This window comes from Psammomys obesus, unplaced genomic scaffold (assembly GCF_907164565.1).
Source record: "Psammomys obesus unplaced genomic scaffold, mPsaObe1.curated_primary_1811, whole genome shotgun sequence".
Lineage (NCBI taxonomy): Eukaryota > Metazoa > Chordata > Mammalia > Rodentia > Muridae > Psammomys > Psammomys obesus.
In genome coordinates, this window is record NW_026596466.1 from 3,148,694 (window position 1) to 3,163,830 (window position 15,137).

The 15,137-nt window shown below is 42.9% G+C and overlaps 1 protein-coding gene across 1 annotated transcript in view; it reads right to left on the bottom strand.

Annotated features, from left to right (window-relative positions):
- LOC129670104 (protein sidekick-1-like) overlaps window positions 1–15,137 on the bottom strand; it is a gene marked incomplete at its 5' end in the record, with an annotated part of 897,806 nt that overhangs the window by 550,671 nt on the left and 331,998 nt on the right. Inside the window, one exon of the mRNA XM_055598542.1 lies at window positions 10,830–10,989. Coding sequence (XP_055454517.1) covers window positions 10,830–10,989 — 160 coding nt within the window. The remainder of the gene's footprint in view (window positions 1–10,829; window positions 10,990–15,137) is intronic.

Below are 15,137 nucleotides of genomic sequence, written 5' to 3' on the forward strand. Positions count from 1 at the left end.
GGTATCTTTTTTTCCCCTCCTCTTCCATTTAATTATTTATATAATGACTTTATATCCTGATCCCAGCCCCCCCCTTTTTCCAAGTTATACCCTCATACCCTCTTCCCCCATGTCCCCCTCTCCTTCTTCTCATGGGTCTTTAAAACAATTCTACTGAGCTTAATTTTTTTGTCATGCAAGTGTACAGAGTTGATCCTGTAAAGACAATTCTATTGAGTTTAATTTTTTCTTTTTTTTCAAGCAAGTTTGCAGAGTTGAGCCTGTATGTACCTCGAGCTTAGCCCAGTGTAACTAACAGGGTTAGGGAGAGCCAGGGTGAGAGAAGTCTTTGCCACAGGGCATTGTTGCAGTTCTTTCCTCTTGAAGCACATTTGACATCTGGCATTGATAAAGATAGCTGTTGTGGGTAAGGGTACTCTGGGGAGTCTCCAGTAATCTCAGAGAGCCGAGTGGAGACCCTTAAAGTCCTAGCACAAAGCTGTGCCTTCTTTAGTGGGCAAGTCCAGATACCAGAAAGCAACTTCTGCTTTGCGAAGTGAGAAATGAGAGCTGGGTCTTGAGTATTAGGAAAATGCACACGGAAATAACTCTTACAAGAGAATTATCAGAGCCACATGATTCTAAGCATCAAGGCTACCTTCTCCATGACTTTTTAGCTGCCCAAATTGATGGGACAGCCAAACAACTGAGTCGCTAACATTCAGGAAACAGAGGTGCCACACTACAGCCTTTCAGGAAGACTGCAAATAGGCATCGGTGCAAGAGGAATATTTGGCCCTGTGGTGGTTTACTCTTATCGTTGTCTAGAGAAGACCTAGAGCCACTTAGGAGAGGCGCCTCTGGGCAAGCCAGGGAGGCTCGTCTAGATTAGATTAGCTTCCGGGCACAGTTAGAGGGGTGCTCCAGATTGGCTTAATTGAGACAGGAGGACCTACCCTGAGTGAGGGCAGCACCACTCCAGGGGCTGAGGTCCTGGACTGACCAAGAGGGAGAGAGCAAGCACCAGCGTTTGCGTCTCTGCTTTTGAAGGCAAATACAGCACGAGCAGCTGCCTCCCACTCCTGCCACCATAGCCCCCCCTTCCATGCCAGACTGGAACCTCACCCTGGGAGCCAAAAAACGGAGCTTCCTTAGGCTGCTTTTGCCTCTTGTTTCAATCACAGCGGCAGGAGAAGGGACTAAAGTGACTGTTAAGCTTTTAAAAGGCAGAGGTCTCTGGAAGGAATGAGGAGGGACACCTGAGGAGCAGTGAACAGCTTGGCTGATGGGAAAGAGGCCTCTCAGTTCCGGAGGAAGAAACCACGTGTTGATAGGCAGGATGGTGGGGAAAACCAGGGGCATTATTAGAGAGCTCTCGCCTCAGGCAAGTACTCAGAGATGCCCTGGTGAGAGTGACTCAACTGTGAGGTCATTTAAATGCCCTGAAACTAGTGAGATGAGACACCAGCAGGTCAAGTCTACTTGTAAATCCTGAGGGTACTAAGAACTCTAGGAGTATAGATTCCTCCTCAGAGCTACTTCAGTGTTTGCCACACTCTGGCACTGGCTGCTGTTAGAAGCCAAGGCCATCCTCAGAATGGCACTACCCAATGGACAAAATGTCACTGGCATTTTTCATTAATTCATCTCCGTGCTGGACATGGTGGCATGCAGCTTTAATCCCAGCACTCAGGAGGCAGAGACAGGTGGATCTCTGTGAGTGCGAGGTCAGCCTGGTCCTGGTGAGTACAGGACAGCCACAGCTACACACAGAAAGACCCTGTCTCAAAAAAAAAAAAAATGAAGCCAAACAAACAAACAAACAAACAAAATCTCCGTTTGGGGACATACCTTGGTGGTAGAGGGTTTCTCTGCCCTCTACAAGACCCTGAGTGGATCAGCAGCACTGTGAGCAAATGCTGCACTGATGCTAGTAAAAGGCCTATTGCCTGTGTTACATTCATGAAATAACTGATGCTCGCTTTCCTGGAGCAGCAGCCTCCCTGCGTTTCTCACTGAGCCATTCAGTGCACTCTTCTTCAAGTAGGTTTTATTCATCTCTTATAAAAGTTATCCCCAGGAATGTAATAATTTTATTGATATGGTGAAGTTTCCTTGTCTTTTTATAAAACAAGGAGAAAATAGCTTTTCCCTTAACCATTCCTGTTTTTACTGGAATAAAAAAGATAATAAGCATCCATCAAGTTTCTATTGTTATTGTGGCACAGAAATGAACCATGGAGGCATGTCTCTTAAGAAAATGACGAATTTTTAGACCACCCAATTATTCCAACTGTTATAATAGGCATACTGCGCAAGCATTAAGAAATTCTTCACACATGGGTATGCATACAGACACACTTGGAAAATAAATATTATAGACTTTTTCCACAGCGTCAACCAGAACTTACAGATGTTTCCTGCAAAAGTTGTTTGCAAACCCACCTCAGACACCTGTGCAAACTTAGCTTAATTACATAACTGCTCCTGATATGTCCACATCCTAAAAGGCGGCACAAGTATGGATGTGAACCTGAACATTTAAAATTCAGCCAAACGCACAGCATCCTGTAATGCAAGAGGCAGAGCAAACACTACTCTTAGCCAATGCTAGGAAGGGTGAGATTAATTATTATCTCTTTACAATGTTAGCATTTTCCTGGATGACCCCAAGGGAGGTAAAAATCAGTGCTCAATCTCAGGCAGGGCAGCTAACATTCCCATCCTTGTTTTCCAATTTGAGACGTACAAAGGTCTTGTGAAGGTTAACACATGATAGCTGACGGCGTTCTGGGGAAGAAATAGATGAAAAGAGTAATTTGGAAAAATAGTATGCGATTTTTTAAGCAGCTTTTACACCTGGACAAATTGATGACAAAATACAATGGATTCTTGATAACTTGTCTCAGAGTCTGAAGACCTCTGTGAACAGAATGTAATTCGCCACTTCTACGGCAAGCCGTGGCTGCTTCGGAACACGTGCCTCCTCATTGTGCTCAGCGGCAGCGAGGCGGCTGCCTTATTTTAATGGTCTGTGTATGAAGAGACGCTACCTTGGTCTTGCTTCAATACAACCAGCACTGTTTTGTATTGTTGCAGATTATCAGCACATATTTCAAGCCAACAGGTAAATTTTGCTACTGGAAAGGGCAATGAAGGATGAAATAAAATCTAAACAATACACCTTTCCACATACTTTTAGGTTAACACTGTATTTAAGAAAACGCATGTATCAGAATGGCCTGGGATACATGTAGGCTCTAGGAGTGAAAAGGTGGGGAAATGGCTCAGCTGGTACGCTTCTTGTAGGCTTGAGGACCTGAGTTTGATCCTCAGAAATCATGTCAATGAGATGACGAGTGGTGCGTGGGAGAGGGGGAGACAGGCACGACGCTAGGGCTTGCTGGCCATCCTGCCTCGCCTAGGTGGCAAACTCTGGGTCCCAGTGAGAGACCTTGGCACAGAGTGGGGAAAGAAAAGAAAAAAGATGGAAAGTGTCTTGGGAGAATAGCTGAGGTTGTCCACGCACAGGCGTACACGCACGTGTGCATAGGCGTGCACACACACATGGACACACACACAGGCACACACTGCTAATGCCCATGATGGTGTCATGCTCATCTCACTCAGATTCAATGTCACTCCTTCTTTCCTCCCCCACCCCCTGGAAGTGAGGACCCACAGAAAGACTATTAAGCAGTGCTCCTCAACCATCCTGATCCTGCCACCCTTTAATACAGTTCCTGGTGTTACGGTGACTCTCAACCATGAAATTATTTCATTAATATTCCATAATTTTGTTACAAAGCTAATAGAAACATCTGAAAGCAACCCTGAGGGGGTCTCGACCCCTGGGTTGAAAACCACTGCTCTAAAGGGCGCTGTGCATCTTCTGTGAGGAGGGAGAGGACATGGAAAGGCAGGCATCATGGTGCCTAGAGGGGCAGCTTCATTTCAGAGAACATATTAAGACACTGAAGATCTGGGAAAGAAACTCCTTTCTAGGTAGCCATAGCAGCTACTCAGCTTTGAAGGCCTCCTGCTGCAGACCACCTACTTCCCTGATCTTCTCCCCAGAAGGAGCAATCCTTTAGGGACCTGCTGCTCACTTCCTAGGACACACAAAATGTCTCCTCTGGTTTGGGTGAGCATCCCTGGCTCCCAAGCCAGGGATCATTTTACAGATGAGAGACTAGATCAAAAGTTAACTTCTCCAGTGACAATGAGGAAGCTAGATAGATGGGAACCTGAAGTCACCGGATCTTAAGGTGTGTGTGTGTGTGTGTGTGTGTGTGTGTGTGTGTGTTTGAACTCATCACTCATTCACAGTTCTCGTTTGTAAGTTTGCTTTTACATTAAAAACCCATAACACCACACAATAACTAACTGGGGAATACTGCCAGTAATTACTGAAAGATTAAATGTGTGTCAGGAAATGTAAGGTTTTACACAGTAGAGTCGCTCAATGCTTACAACACTGATGGCTCATATTAACTGTCAACTTAACAAGGGTCTGGATTCCCCAGGAATACACCTCTAACTATGTCTGGGAGAGAGTATCTGAGAGAGCTCATTGTGGTGGGAAGACCCACGCTGAACGTGGGCAGCACCATTTCCTGGGCTGAATAAAAAGAAGGAAGCGAGCAGAGCATCAGCATTCAGCTTTCTCTACTTCCTCCTTGAGAACACACATCTGCTACCATGGTTTCACCTCCAAGATGGGCTGTGCTCTCAAACTGTGAGCCCAGGTAAGCCCTTCTTTCCCTTTAGTTGCTTTTATTGAGTATTTTGACCCCAGAAATTTGGAAAATAGTCAACACAGCCAGCTTTTTTATAAATCATTCCAGCAGGGCACACAGTCAACCTGCCCAAGTTCAGGGCATCACACAGGAAGAAGAGCTGGATCCCACCCTACAACTGTCTGCCCTGAGTGTGGTCTGGATTACTGTGACAAATTGAGCCCCAAAAAGTAGGTAAGTAGGGAAGGCCATATTAGAGAAGGTTGGAAGTCACACACGTTAAAGGGCAGGCTTGTAGCAGAAATAAGTATAGGCTCATAAGAAAGAGGGGAGCCAGATATACAGAGAGGATGGGGGTTTTTGAGGAGGAACTGTGCAGCTGTTCCTTGGCTTGGTCTGTAGACTGATGCTGCCAGCCTCCAATGGGCTACCATGACTAGAAAGTAGGGGTGTTATAGGAAAGCTTACAACCACAGACATGGAATTGGGACACTTTTAGTAACACACACACACACACATACACACACGCACAGGAAGAGCAAGGGAGTGAGAAAGAGTGAGAGGGGAGCAATAAAGGGAGAAAAGGAAATATTCAGCAGCTAGCCAACTAAGGTAAGCTGAACATGGGCTATGGATCACATTCTACAACCTCTGCGGGGCAGGGTGAGCTGGCCATTTGTTAGGCTGCTGCTCTGTATAACCAATTCCTTCTTCCCTCATGAAAGCAGCACGTGTTTTGATGACATTGGGGCCCTGTGAACTCTGTAGCATCACAGGCGCCATCATGAAATGGTGACGACTGAAGCCAAGCCTTGGGGGCTCCTGGGTGCCCTTAGGAAGAACTTGAGATACATAGGAAGGAATTCATCATCCCCAAGAGAAGAAGCAAACAAGCCCTGATATTTATGTACAAAAGGAGAACAGACAATAATCTACCCAATTAAAGGAAAACAACAACATCACCAGAGCTAGTGAGCATCTCTCAGTAATGATCTTACATGCTCACCAATAAAAGAGAGGCACACTGGCTGACTGCATTAAAAAATTAGATCCAGGGGAAGAGAGGATGCTTCAGTAGTTAAGAGCACTTGCTACTCTTGTATAGGAGATGAATCAGAGCACCCATGGTGGCTCACAACCATCCTAATTGCAGTTCCAAGAGACTCCACTCTCTTTTCTGACCTCTCAGGCACTAGGCCCACATGTGGGAAACACAAACATGCAGGCAAGGCATTCACACACATAAAATAAATACATATATTTTTTAAAAAAAAATAGATCTATGGGCAAAAGAAATGGCTTAGCACTCAGAAATGGTACAGGCTCCTCTTCCAGAGGACATGGTTGGATTGTCAGCACCCACGTGGTGGCCACACCTGTCTGTAACTCCAGTTCCAGGGTATCTGATGCCTTCTTCTGCTTTCCACAGGTACCAGGCGTATATGCAGTACACAAACATACAGGGGACAAAATACTGATACATACAGAATAAAAATTAAAGTGAAAAAAGTTTTAAATTCAATCAAATTTTCTCTTGTTACCAAGAAACACAACTATTAGTAAGGATAACCACAGACTAACCAACAAGGACAAAGGCAATCAATCAAACTAATGGAAGACAAAAGACGGCATGGCTATTCTAGTACCTGAGTTGGTTGACTGCAAGCCAAAGCACATAAAGGGCTAGCAAGGCGGCTCAGTGTAGCCCAGGTTTGATTTCTAGCACCCCCGTCAAAAGCTGACCAGAGTTGCATGCAAGTGCTTAGAACAGCAATGCTGTTGGGTAAATGGACACAGGAGGCTTGCTGGGGTTTTCTGGCTGGGTCCCCCAGCCTACCTAGAGTTTACTGGGGGACCCTCTTTAAGGGACTATGGTACCGAATGATAGTGTAGGAAAGTAGATATCCTTCTCTGGCTTCTATGTGAATACATATAGGCACATGCACCTACACACATGTGGAAACACATGTACCACATATACAGTTATATGCACAGTCACACATACATTCATATATACATAAAGAAAGGCACTACATATTAATAAGGGGCACAATTCATCAAGAAGATACAACATTTGTAACTATATTCATACCAAACCTCAGGGCTCCTGATTTCATAAAACAAATAATAATGGACAGAAAAGGTCAGAAATACCCTCATGCAAGAGCAATTGGTGATTTCAGTAACCTATTCTCATTTTTAGATAGGTCATCCAGACAAAGATCAGCGAAGAAGCCTCATAGTTAAATTACACCATAGGTCAAAAGTATTTAACAGAAGTATACAGAATATTCCATTCAACAGAAACAGAATATATTTTCTTCTCAGCAATCATAATCTCTAAGGCCTTCCCAGCCCAAGTCAAGACTTAACAAATACAAAACAACTGAATTTTTAAAGCTTATCATAGTGTAATAGATTAAAGGTAGAAATCAGTACAGCAACAGAAACTACAGAAATGGATGGAAACTGAGCAATACACTCTTGAATGGCCAGAAGATCACTGACAAAATAAGGAAATTAAAAGTCCCAACACATCAGATGAAAATGACAGTACAGCTTACCAGAGCCTTTGGGTACTGCTAAGGTAGTTCTAAGAAGAAAGCTTTCGCCATGAGTCTTCACATTTTTTTTAAATGATGATTTCTAAATAACCTAATGATGTACCTCAAGGTCTTAGAAAATCAGAAGCAAGTTAAGCACAAAAGCAGATGAGGGCAGAAATGACAGAGATAGCAAGCCAAAGATCAATATATAGAATCAATCAGAGTTGGTTCTTCAAAAACACAAACAAGACTAACAACCCTCTAGCTTAACTAACAAAAAGAAAGAGACAGAAGACCCATGATACTAAAACTAGAGAAGAGGGGAGGTTATGTCAGACACCAAAGAAGTTTAGATAATTATTAGGAAATACTTGGACCACTTATATTCCAAAATAAAAGCCTTGGAAAATCTAAAAGAAATGGAGAAAATTTTAAGCATATATGATCTTCAAATTAAGTCAAGAGAATATAAATAAGTAAAACAGATTCATAAAAAAATCAACAACACTGGACCAGTATTAAAATGTTTCCCAGAAAAGGGAAAGGACTCACTACCAAATTCTACCAGGTCTTTAAAGACAAGCTAAAGTGAGTGATCCTCAAACTGTTCCATGGCATAGTAAGGGGGAAAAAAAACAGTACCAATGAAATTGTTCAATTCAACACACACACACACACACACACACACACACACACACACACACACGTGCATGCATGCCATTGACCAATTTCCCACATGAACACATATGCAAAGTTCTCAATAAAATTCTTGCATACCAAATTCAAGAACACATTAATAGGAAACGCCATCACTGAGTTCGTTTCTCTCCAATATGTCAATGAGCAGACTTAAGTACAAAGCTACAGAAAGGCACTTGACAAAAGTTCAACACCCATTTTCGATAAAAGCCCTGAAGAAATGAGAAAGAAGGAATACACCTCACTACAATAAAGTCTACATATGACAAACCTGAAACATAAAATGGGAGAAAAACTAAAAGTGTTCCCTCCTAAGTTGGGGATGAGGCACTTTATTAACGCAGTATTTAAGGCTTAGCTCAAGCCCTAAGCCAAGGCAAAGAGGAACAGTGATACAAATCAAGAAACCAAGAAACCAAATTATTCCTTCTTCCAGATGACTAGATTAAAGATCATAAGACTTGAAAAGACTATCAGAAAACTTCCTGAAGTCCACATACCTCTGGCCAAGTAGAAGGATAAAAGATCAACATACAAAACCCAGTAGGTTTTCTATATATCAATAGGAAACTTGCCAAAAACAAAAACAAATGAAAGACAGGTAGACCACCAAAAATCTATTTATAATAGATTATTAAAAATATATCAGTAAATCTAAGCAAGGAAGTGAAAGATCTCTACAATGGGAACTTAAAACATTGAAGACAGAAAGTGAAAATGACATTGGAAATCAGAAAGACCTTTCATGTTCATGGATGGGAAGGATCAGTATTGTGAAGATGGCTACATCATAGAAAAAAAAGCTACAGAGTCAGCCTAATCCCCATGAAAGTCCCAATGAGTTCTTCACAGATCTAAGAGAGAAAAAGTCCTATGTACAAACAACTTAAGTATACAAAGCAATCTGTGCCACCACCATGCCCAACGTCAAGTGATACTGAAGTGCCACTGTAATAATGATGACATGGTTCTGCACAGAGCAGATTCACATATCAATGGAACACAGAAGCCAGGACCCTTCCAGCTATTGAAACTTCATTTTTGACAAAGGTGTGAAAATCACACATTAGAAAATCAACAGCACGGAGCTTGGAAAACTGGGAGAGTGAAAGTAAGAGCCATATCTCTCACTTTACACAAACAGAAAAAAAAAATCAATTTAAAAATGGATCAAAGACCTCTATACAAGACCAAAAGTCTGAAATTGCTAGTGAAATTATACGAAAACATGGCAAGGTATTGGCGCCAGCAAGGACTTTGGGAATAATACCCAATAGCACAGGAAATAATTCCTAGAGTTGGCATGAGGGATTACATGTAACTAAGAAGCTTGTGAACAGTAAAGGAAACTCTCACCTGCCTGAAGAGATAGTCTACAGAATGAGAAAAGGTTCTTAGCCAACTACAGCACGCAGGGAATGAATATCAAGGCATATAAAAATGCAAACATTGAACATTAAAAAGCGCCCAATCAATAAGTAGATAAGTGAACTGACCAGACAGTTCTCAAAAGAAGACATCAAATGGCCAATAAATGTTTGAAAAAGTGTTCATCATCCTTTGCCTTTAAGGAAATGCAAATAAAAGCATCAATGGGATTCCACCTCACCCCAGTCAGAAAGGGCATCATCAAGAAAGAGTGAAGGAAAAAGACACAACCCAACAACCAATTTTAGTGAGGATGTATGGAAAGAGGAAAATTAACGCTGCTCAGGGGAATGTAAACTTATGCAACACTATTGAAAGCCAGTCTCAGGCATCCTCAAGAAGCTAAAATTAGATCAAGTGCAGGACCCAGGCAGACTACTCTTATTTTACACTGGAACGCCTCCCAGTCAACATCCTGCAGAGATGCCTGCACACCCATGCTTGCCACTACTCACAGGAGCTACATTTGCACAAAACGGATGGACCTCGAAATCATTGAGTCGGGCAAAAAAAGCTAGGCTCAGAAAGACAAGTACGTATTTTTTTCTCTCACATGTAAAAACTTGGGCTTAAAGGTGTATGTGTGCCTGTGTGTTCATATAGGTCACAGAGCTAGGAAGGGGATCACTGGAGGTGAGGAAAGCTACTTAAAAGCACAGGACAGACCTTTGTGGGCACAATGGAAACCAGACAAACAGACAAGAGGGCAGTGGGGGAAGAAGACAGAACAATGTACAATGACATGTATGTATGAAAATGAATTCCACTTGTACACTGTCTTACTAAATTGAAAATATTTTCATTTTCTTTTTTAAACACAAAGACCAGAGGCTGAAAGAGAGGCAGGGCTGCTTCTTCAGCACAGCTACAGCTTAAGCCTGCTTGGTCTCTAACTCTGCCCTCCCGACACTGGGCGTGGAGTTCACCAAGTTCCTAGCACCCGTCCCTGGTGTGATGGACAGTGACATAGTAGGCTTTCCTTATTCACTGGGTTTCTGGCTGAGTAATGAGGCTCTCCTCACACCCACTCTACAATGACAGCCCCTTTCCCAGCCAAATTCGAAAGGGCAGCTAGAAAGGATTTTAAGAGCACGACTCCTTAAAGCTCCTAACCTACACACTCACAGGAAGTGCTTGGGCCTGTTAGATACAAACAATACTTGTAGCCGAGGTTGTCACTAAAATCAGCAAGTTTATCCCATTAGAGTTTCGCGTGGATTCCTGACTGTGGGCTTGCTGTCACAAGCCTAATGACAGACTCCAAGGCGAACACGCCCTCGAGAATAACAAGCTCCATCTAAGCACACACAAAGATCTAGCCCTTCTCCCTCGCTGCACTGGGACTTGTTCCAGCACTGCCAGCCTTTTGTCATCATGTCCAGCAAGGCAAGGATTACAACGCACAACCTCAAGATCTTATTTTCAAGCCATCAATTACTTATATTCGCTGCTGTAGGTGGTGAGCTCACTGTCGTTGTGTATCCACTTGAATTCCAGGGGCCAGCTCCCTTCAGCCAGGCAGGTGAGCACAAGGCGGTTCCCTTCCAGGTGGATCTGCGGCAGGCCAGGCTCCGTTTTGAAATATGGAGCAACGTCATCTGAGATATTCAAAAAGACAGAGAGAACAGAGAAAGCTTAGTGAAGCCAAGATGAAAATAACCCAGTCCAATCAATAAATCGACATAAACAATAAATCAATTACACGAACAGATCTAATTTTCAACAGCAGAGATGAAGCCTAGGCATCCCAATTCAGTAGGAAATAATTCTTCATACTGCAGGAAAAAGCAACAGCTTAGGAGATACTTCTAAATACCAAAAGGTCCAGAGCGCATCAGACATGTTCATATAAGTCTTTCCTATCTAGAACTAACACCAGTCTATTAAAGGGACACACCACAACATTCTTGATTATGGAAGACACTGATTTCATCATTTTTTTAATATACTATTATTTTATTTCATGTTTTCGAGACAGGGTTTCACTGTGTAACAGCCCTGGCTGACCTGAAATGCACTTTGTAGACCAGACTTGCCTGGAACTCAGAGATCTGCCTGCCTCTGCCTCCCCAGGGCTGGGATTAAAGGTGTCCCAGCCCCATTGTTCATACTTTTATGTTTTTGTTTATTTTATTATTTTGTGTATATGTGTAGTATCCGTGCATGTGTTCTTGTGTTCCCCTGTGTGAGGACACACACGTGTGACAGTGCATGAGGCAGATGTTGGATGTCTTCCTTGATCATTCCTGGTAGACGTCAGATGTCTTCCTCAGTGGCTCTCCATCTTATTCACTGAGGTGTGGTCTCTTCCGTGAACCCAGAGCTCAGTAGCTCTGCTATAACACCCAGATTTCCCTGGAGACCTTCTGTTTCCATCTGCTGTGTGCTGGGACTGAAGGCCAGGTGCCTAGCATTCATGCAGGGACTGAGGATCTGGACTCCCATTCTCACATCTGTGTGGCAAATACTTTATTCACTGAACCATTTCCCTACCCCTTAGCCACTGGTTTTTAATCGGAAATCTGTTTTCAAAGTAAAAAATCAAGTTTATAAAAGACTTATTTCTTCATATAACTTTCAGATTCTTTTTTAAAGAAGGAATTATAATAAACACAGTAAAGGCAGGACTCACAATCTAGTCTTTATTTCACACACATACACACACACCCAGAGATTCTGTTTTAGTGTGCTATTAGATAGGTAGCCTGTGGTATATCATGCAGTGGAATACTACACAGCACTAAAAATGAAGCAACTGTTTCCCGCAGAGGAATATGAGTGAACCTCACAGATAAAAATGCTGAGTGAAATGAAACCAGATGGATTAAAGCACATATGTCCATTCAAACATTTGTGAAAGTATTAAAAACAGGCAAAAAGCACTCCATCTGTGAGAGGTCAGCTTAGGGGTTATCTATGAAGATGCTGGAGTGACTGGAGAAGCTGTGGAGAAGCAGACCAAGGTCTACTGCACATGCTCCCTTGTAACAACTCAGAGTATTATACACATAACTTACGGATTTTGTACTCATGCACTAAATTTTTTAAAACATGGAAACAGCATATTTAATGACTAGCTCAACTGCCATCCAATCCTTGATTGGAACACATGGTTTTGCTTCCTCATCAATAGGATAAGTGGAAAGGGGGCTTGGGAGTTTTGTGCTAAGGTCCCACGGATCCCACCGCACAGCTGATATCTCCCTCCCACACTTGCACGGGCGGGCACTCTCCTACCACAGGCTCTTTGCTTTTGCCCCTTCCTTCACTCTGTGCCAGCATATTTCCTTTCATCCAGGTTGTCCTGGTAGGTTTTGGTTGTGTTGGTAGTGTTGGGAGGGGTACCATCTTGACACAGCTAGAGTTATTTGTGAAGAGGAGCTTCAGTTGAGAAAATGCCTCTATCAGATTCCATGTACATAAGTGTGGCTTTTCTTGATTAGCAATTGATGTGGGAGGGCCCAGCTCCCTGTGGGTGTTGCCATCCCTGGGCAGGTGGTCCTGGTTTGGATATGAAAGCAGACTGGGAAAGCCAGGAGGAGCAAGCCAGGAAGCAGTGATCCTCCATGGCCTCTGCTCCAGTTCTTTCCTCTGGGTTCCTTTCTGCCTAAAGTTCCTGCCCTGCCTTCCTATGATACTGGACTATGATCATAGCCAGTATGCTATATCAGTCCTGTTTTTGTTCATCATGTTTATCATAGCAATAGAAACACTAGGACACAGGTTAAGTACCACAGCCCCTCCTGCTGACCTGCCTTACTAACTATACATTCGTTTCATTCACAGCATTTCTTTCGGAATTTGAAATTAAAGTATCCATGGACTACAACCTATATTTTCTCCTGTCTTACACTGTCGAGTCTCTAGCACCTACAATGATGCAGAGCAAAGTAAGTATTTAATAAAATACATTAAATAACAGTGACAGTAGATAGTACATTTTGGTGGAAGAGATGGAAAGGAATGGTAAGGCAAGTTCAGTGACAGACCATGGGAGTGAGGGAGAAGAGTGTATATAGAAGGATTAATGGTTGTATGGCCTGCATGATTTTCAATAATCATGCAGAATGAATTGGAGATATAGCCCAGCAATGGTGTGTCTGTCTGTAGAGCGCCACCAGGGACATAATTCAGTGGGAGAGCCCCTGCCTAGAATCCCCCAGTGTGGCTCAGTGGTAGAGCCCCTGCTAGAATTCCCCAGTGAGGGGCTGGGGTGTGGCTCAGTGGCAGAGTTCTTTCCCCACATGCACCAGTTGTGTCTGTGCCTGGCACCACAATAAACAAACAAGCAACTGTGCATTGATCCTGTGGGATAGACCCTGCACTCAACATTTGGAATACGAAAAGAATAAGATATCGTCACTTTCTCTTCAGTGAATCTGATCTGGATCTCATGCAGGAATATAAACAGCCAACTGTAAGGTGCTGTAATGAAATGTGTCACTCAATGTCAGCAGGAGCCACTAATCCAGGTCCTGTTGGGAGAATCCCACATGCTTTTGCTCTGAGCTGCTTTTCAAGTGCATCCTCGGGTTCTGATTGTCAACTGTGTGTCCAATTTCCCTTTCTGCTATGTACTTCAGACCAAATCATCCACTCCTATGACCCAAACAGTGTAATAAAGCCGAATTGCAATAGATATAACTCTGATGCCTTGGGGTTCACTGAGCCGCAGGCTTTATTAATGGCCTGCCATTTGCTCTCTCTTTAACAATAGAAAAAGAAATGCCACTTCATAGGGTTCCAGTGTCCTACACGCAAGCCTCATAAAAAATACATCTTTTTGAGAGAAAAAAGCTTTAAGATACAAGCTCAAGAATGTGAATTTGTGACTATACCTGGCAGAGAATCATCAATTTAACATACTATACGATGGTTTGGAATTTAAATGACACTACAATTGCATTCTTCATAGAATTCACAGGTAAGTACACACACCTCTACTTTGTGAACAAATTACTATGCTGGGGACTGAGATCAGGTAGGAGAATCCTTCATAAGGAATAGCTTTATACACTTGGCAAGCAAATATCTCAAAGTATCTTGTGATCTAAACAGCTATAGAATGGTAGTTAGCCCAGAGGCTGGCCATTTATTACAGCAAGAGGAGAAAGCACACATCGTTAAGGCCCTAGAATTTTAAGTGTCTAAATTAAATTATCACCACAAATATTTTAGCATAGCCAGCATGGAGATTTAGTTATCCCTCTAATAGTCTTTCCCACAGAAAAGCATGTAGTTGAACTTGAGATTACCTAAGAGGACACAAAGGTAGCAAAGCACAGACACTTTGGAAATAGAATCGGTATATATAACATGCCCACCCCATCACTGTCTCAGAGTACTGTGGCCCCGTAGCCATGACAACTAATTGAAGAGACTAAGACAGAGGTAGCTGGGTCTATGGTAATACTATTGAGCTACTGCCTCTCACAAGTAGAAGGTAGAGGAGTGTCAAGGACCTCATCTGGGACTGTAGCTGTCCTTCCTGCCTGCTCCCTACAGAGGCAAGGACTCATAGGAGATGTTAGAGAACGTTGGACTGAAACTACACACAAAGAGGAGACATAGGGGCAGCTTCCATGAGTTATCATCTGTGATGGGGTGGGGTATTACTGTGATGTGGCTTTTTTTTTTTTTTTTTTTTTGAGGTTACCCATGCTCTAAAAACCCAATAAACTTTGCTGTGAAAAGCAAAATTTGACATATCATTAGTGGCTAGTTGTCTTAGTTAGGGTTTTATTGC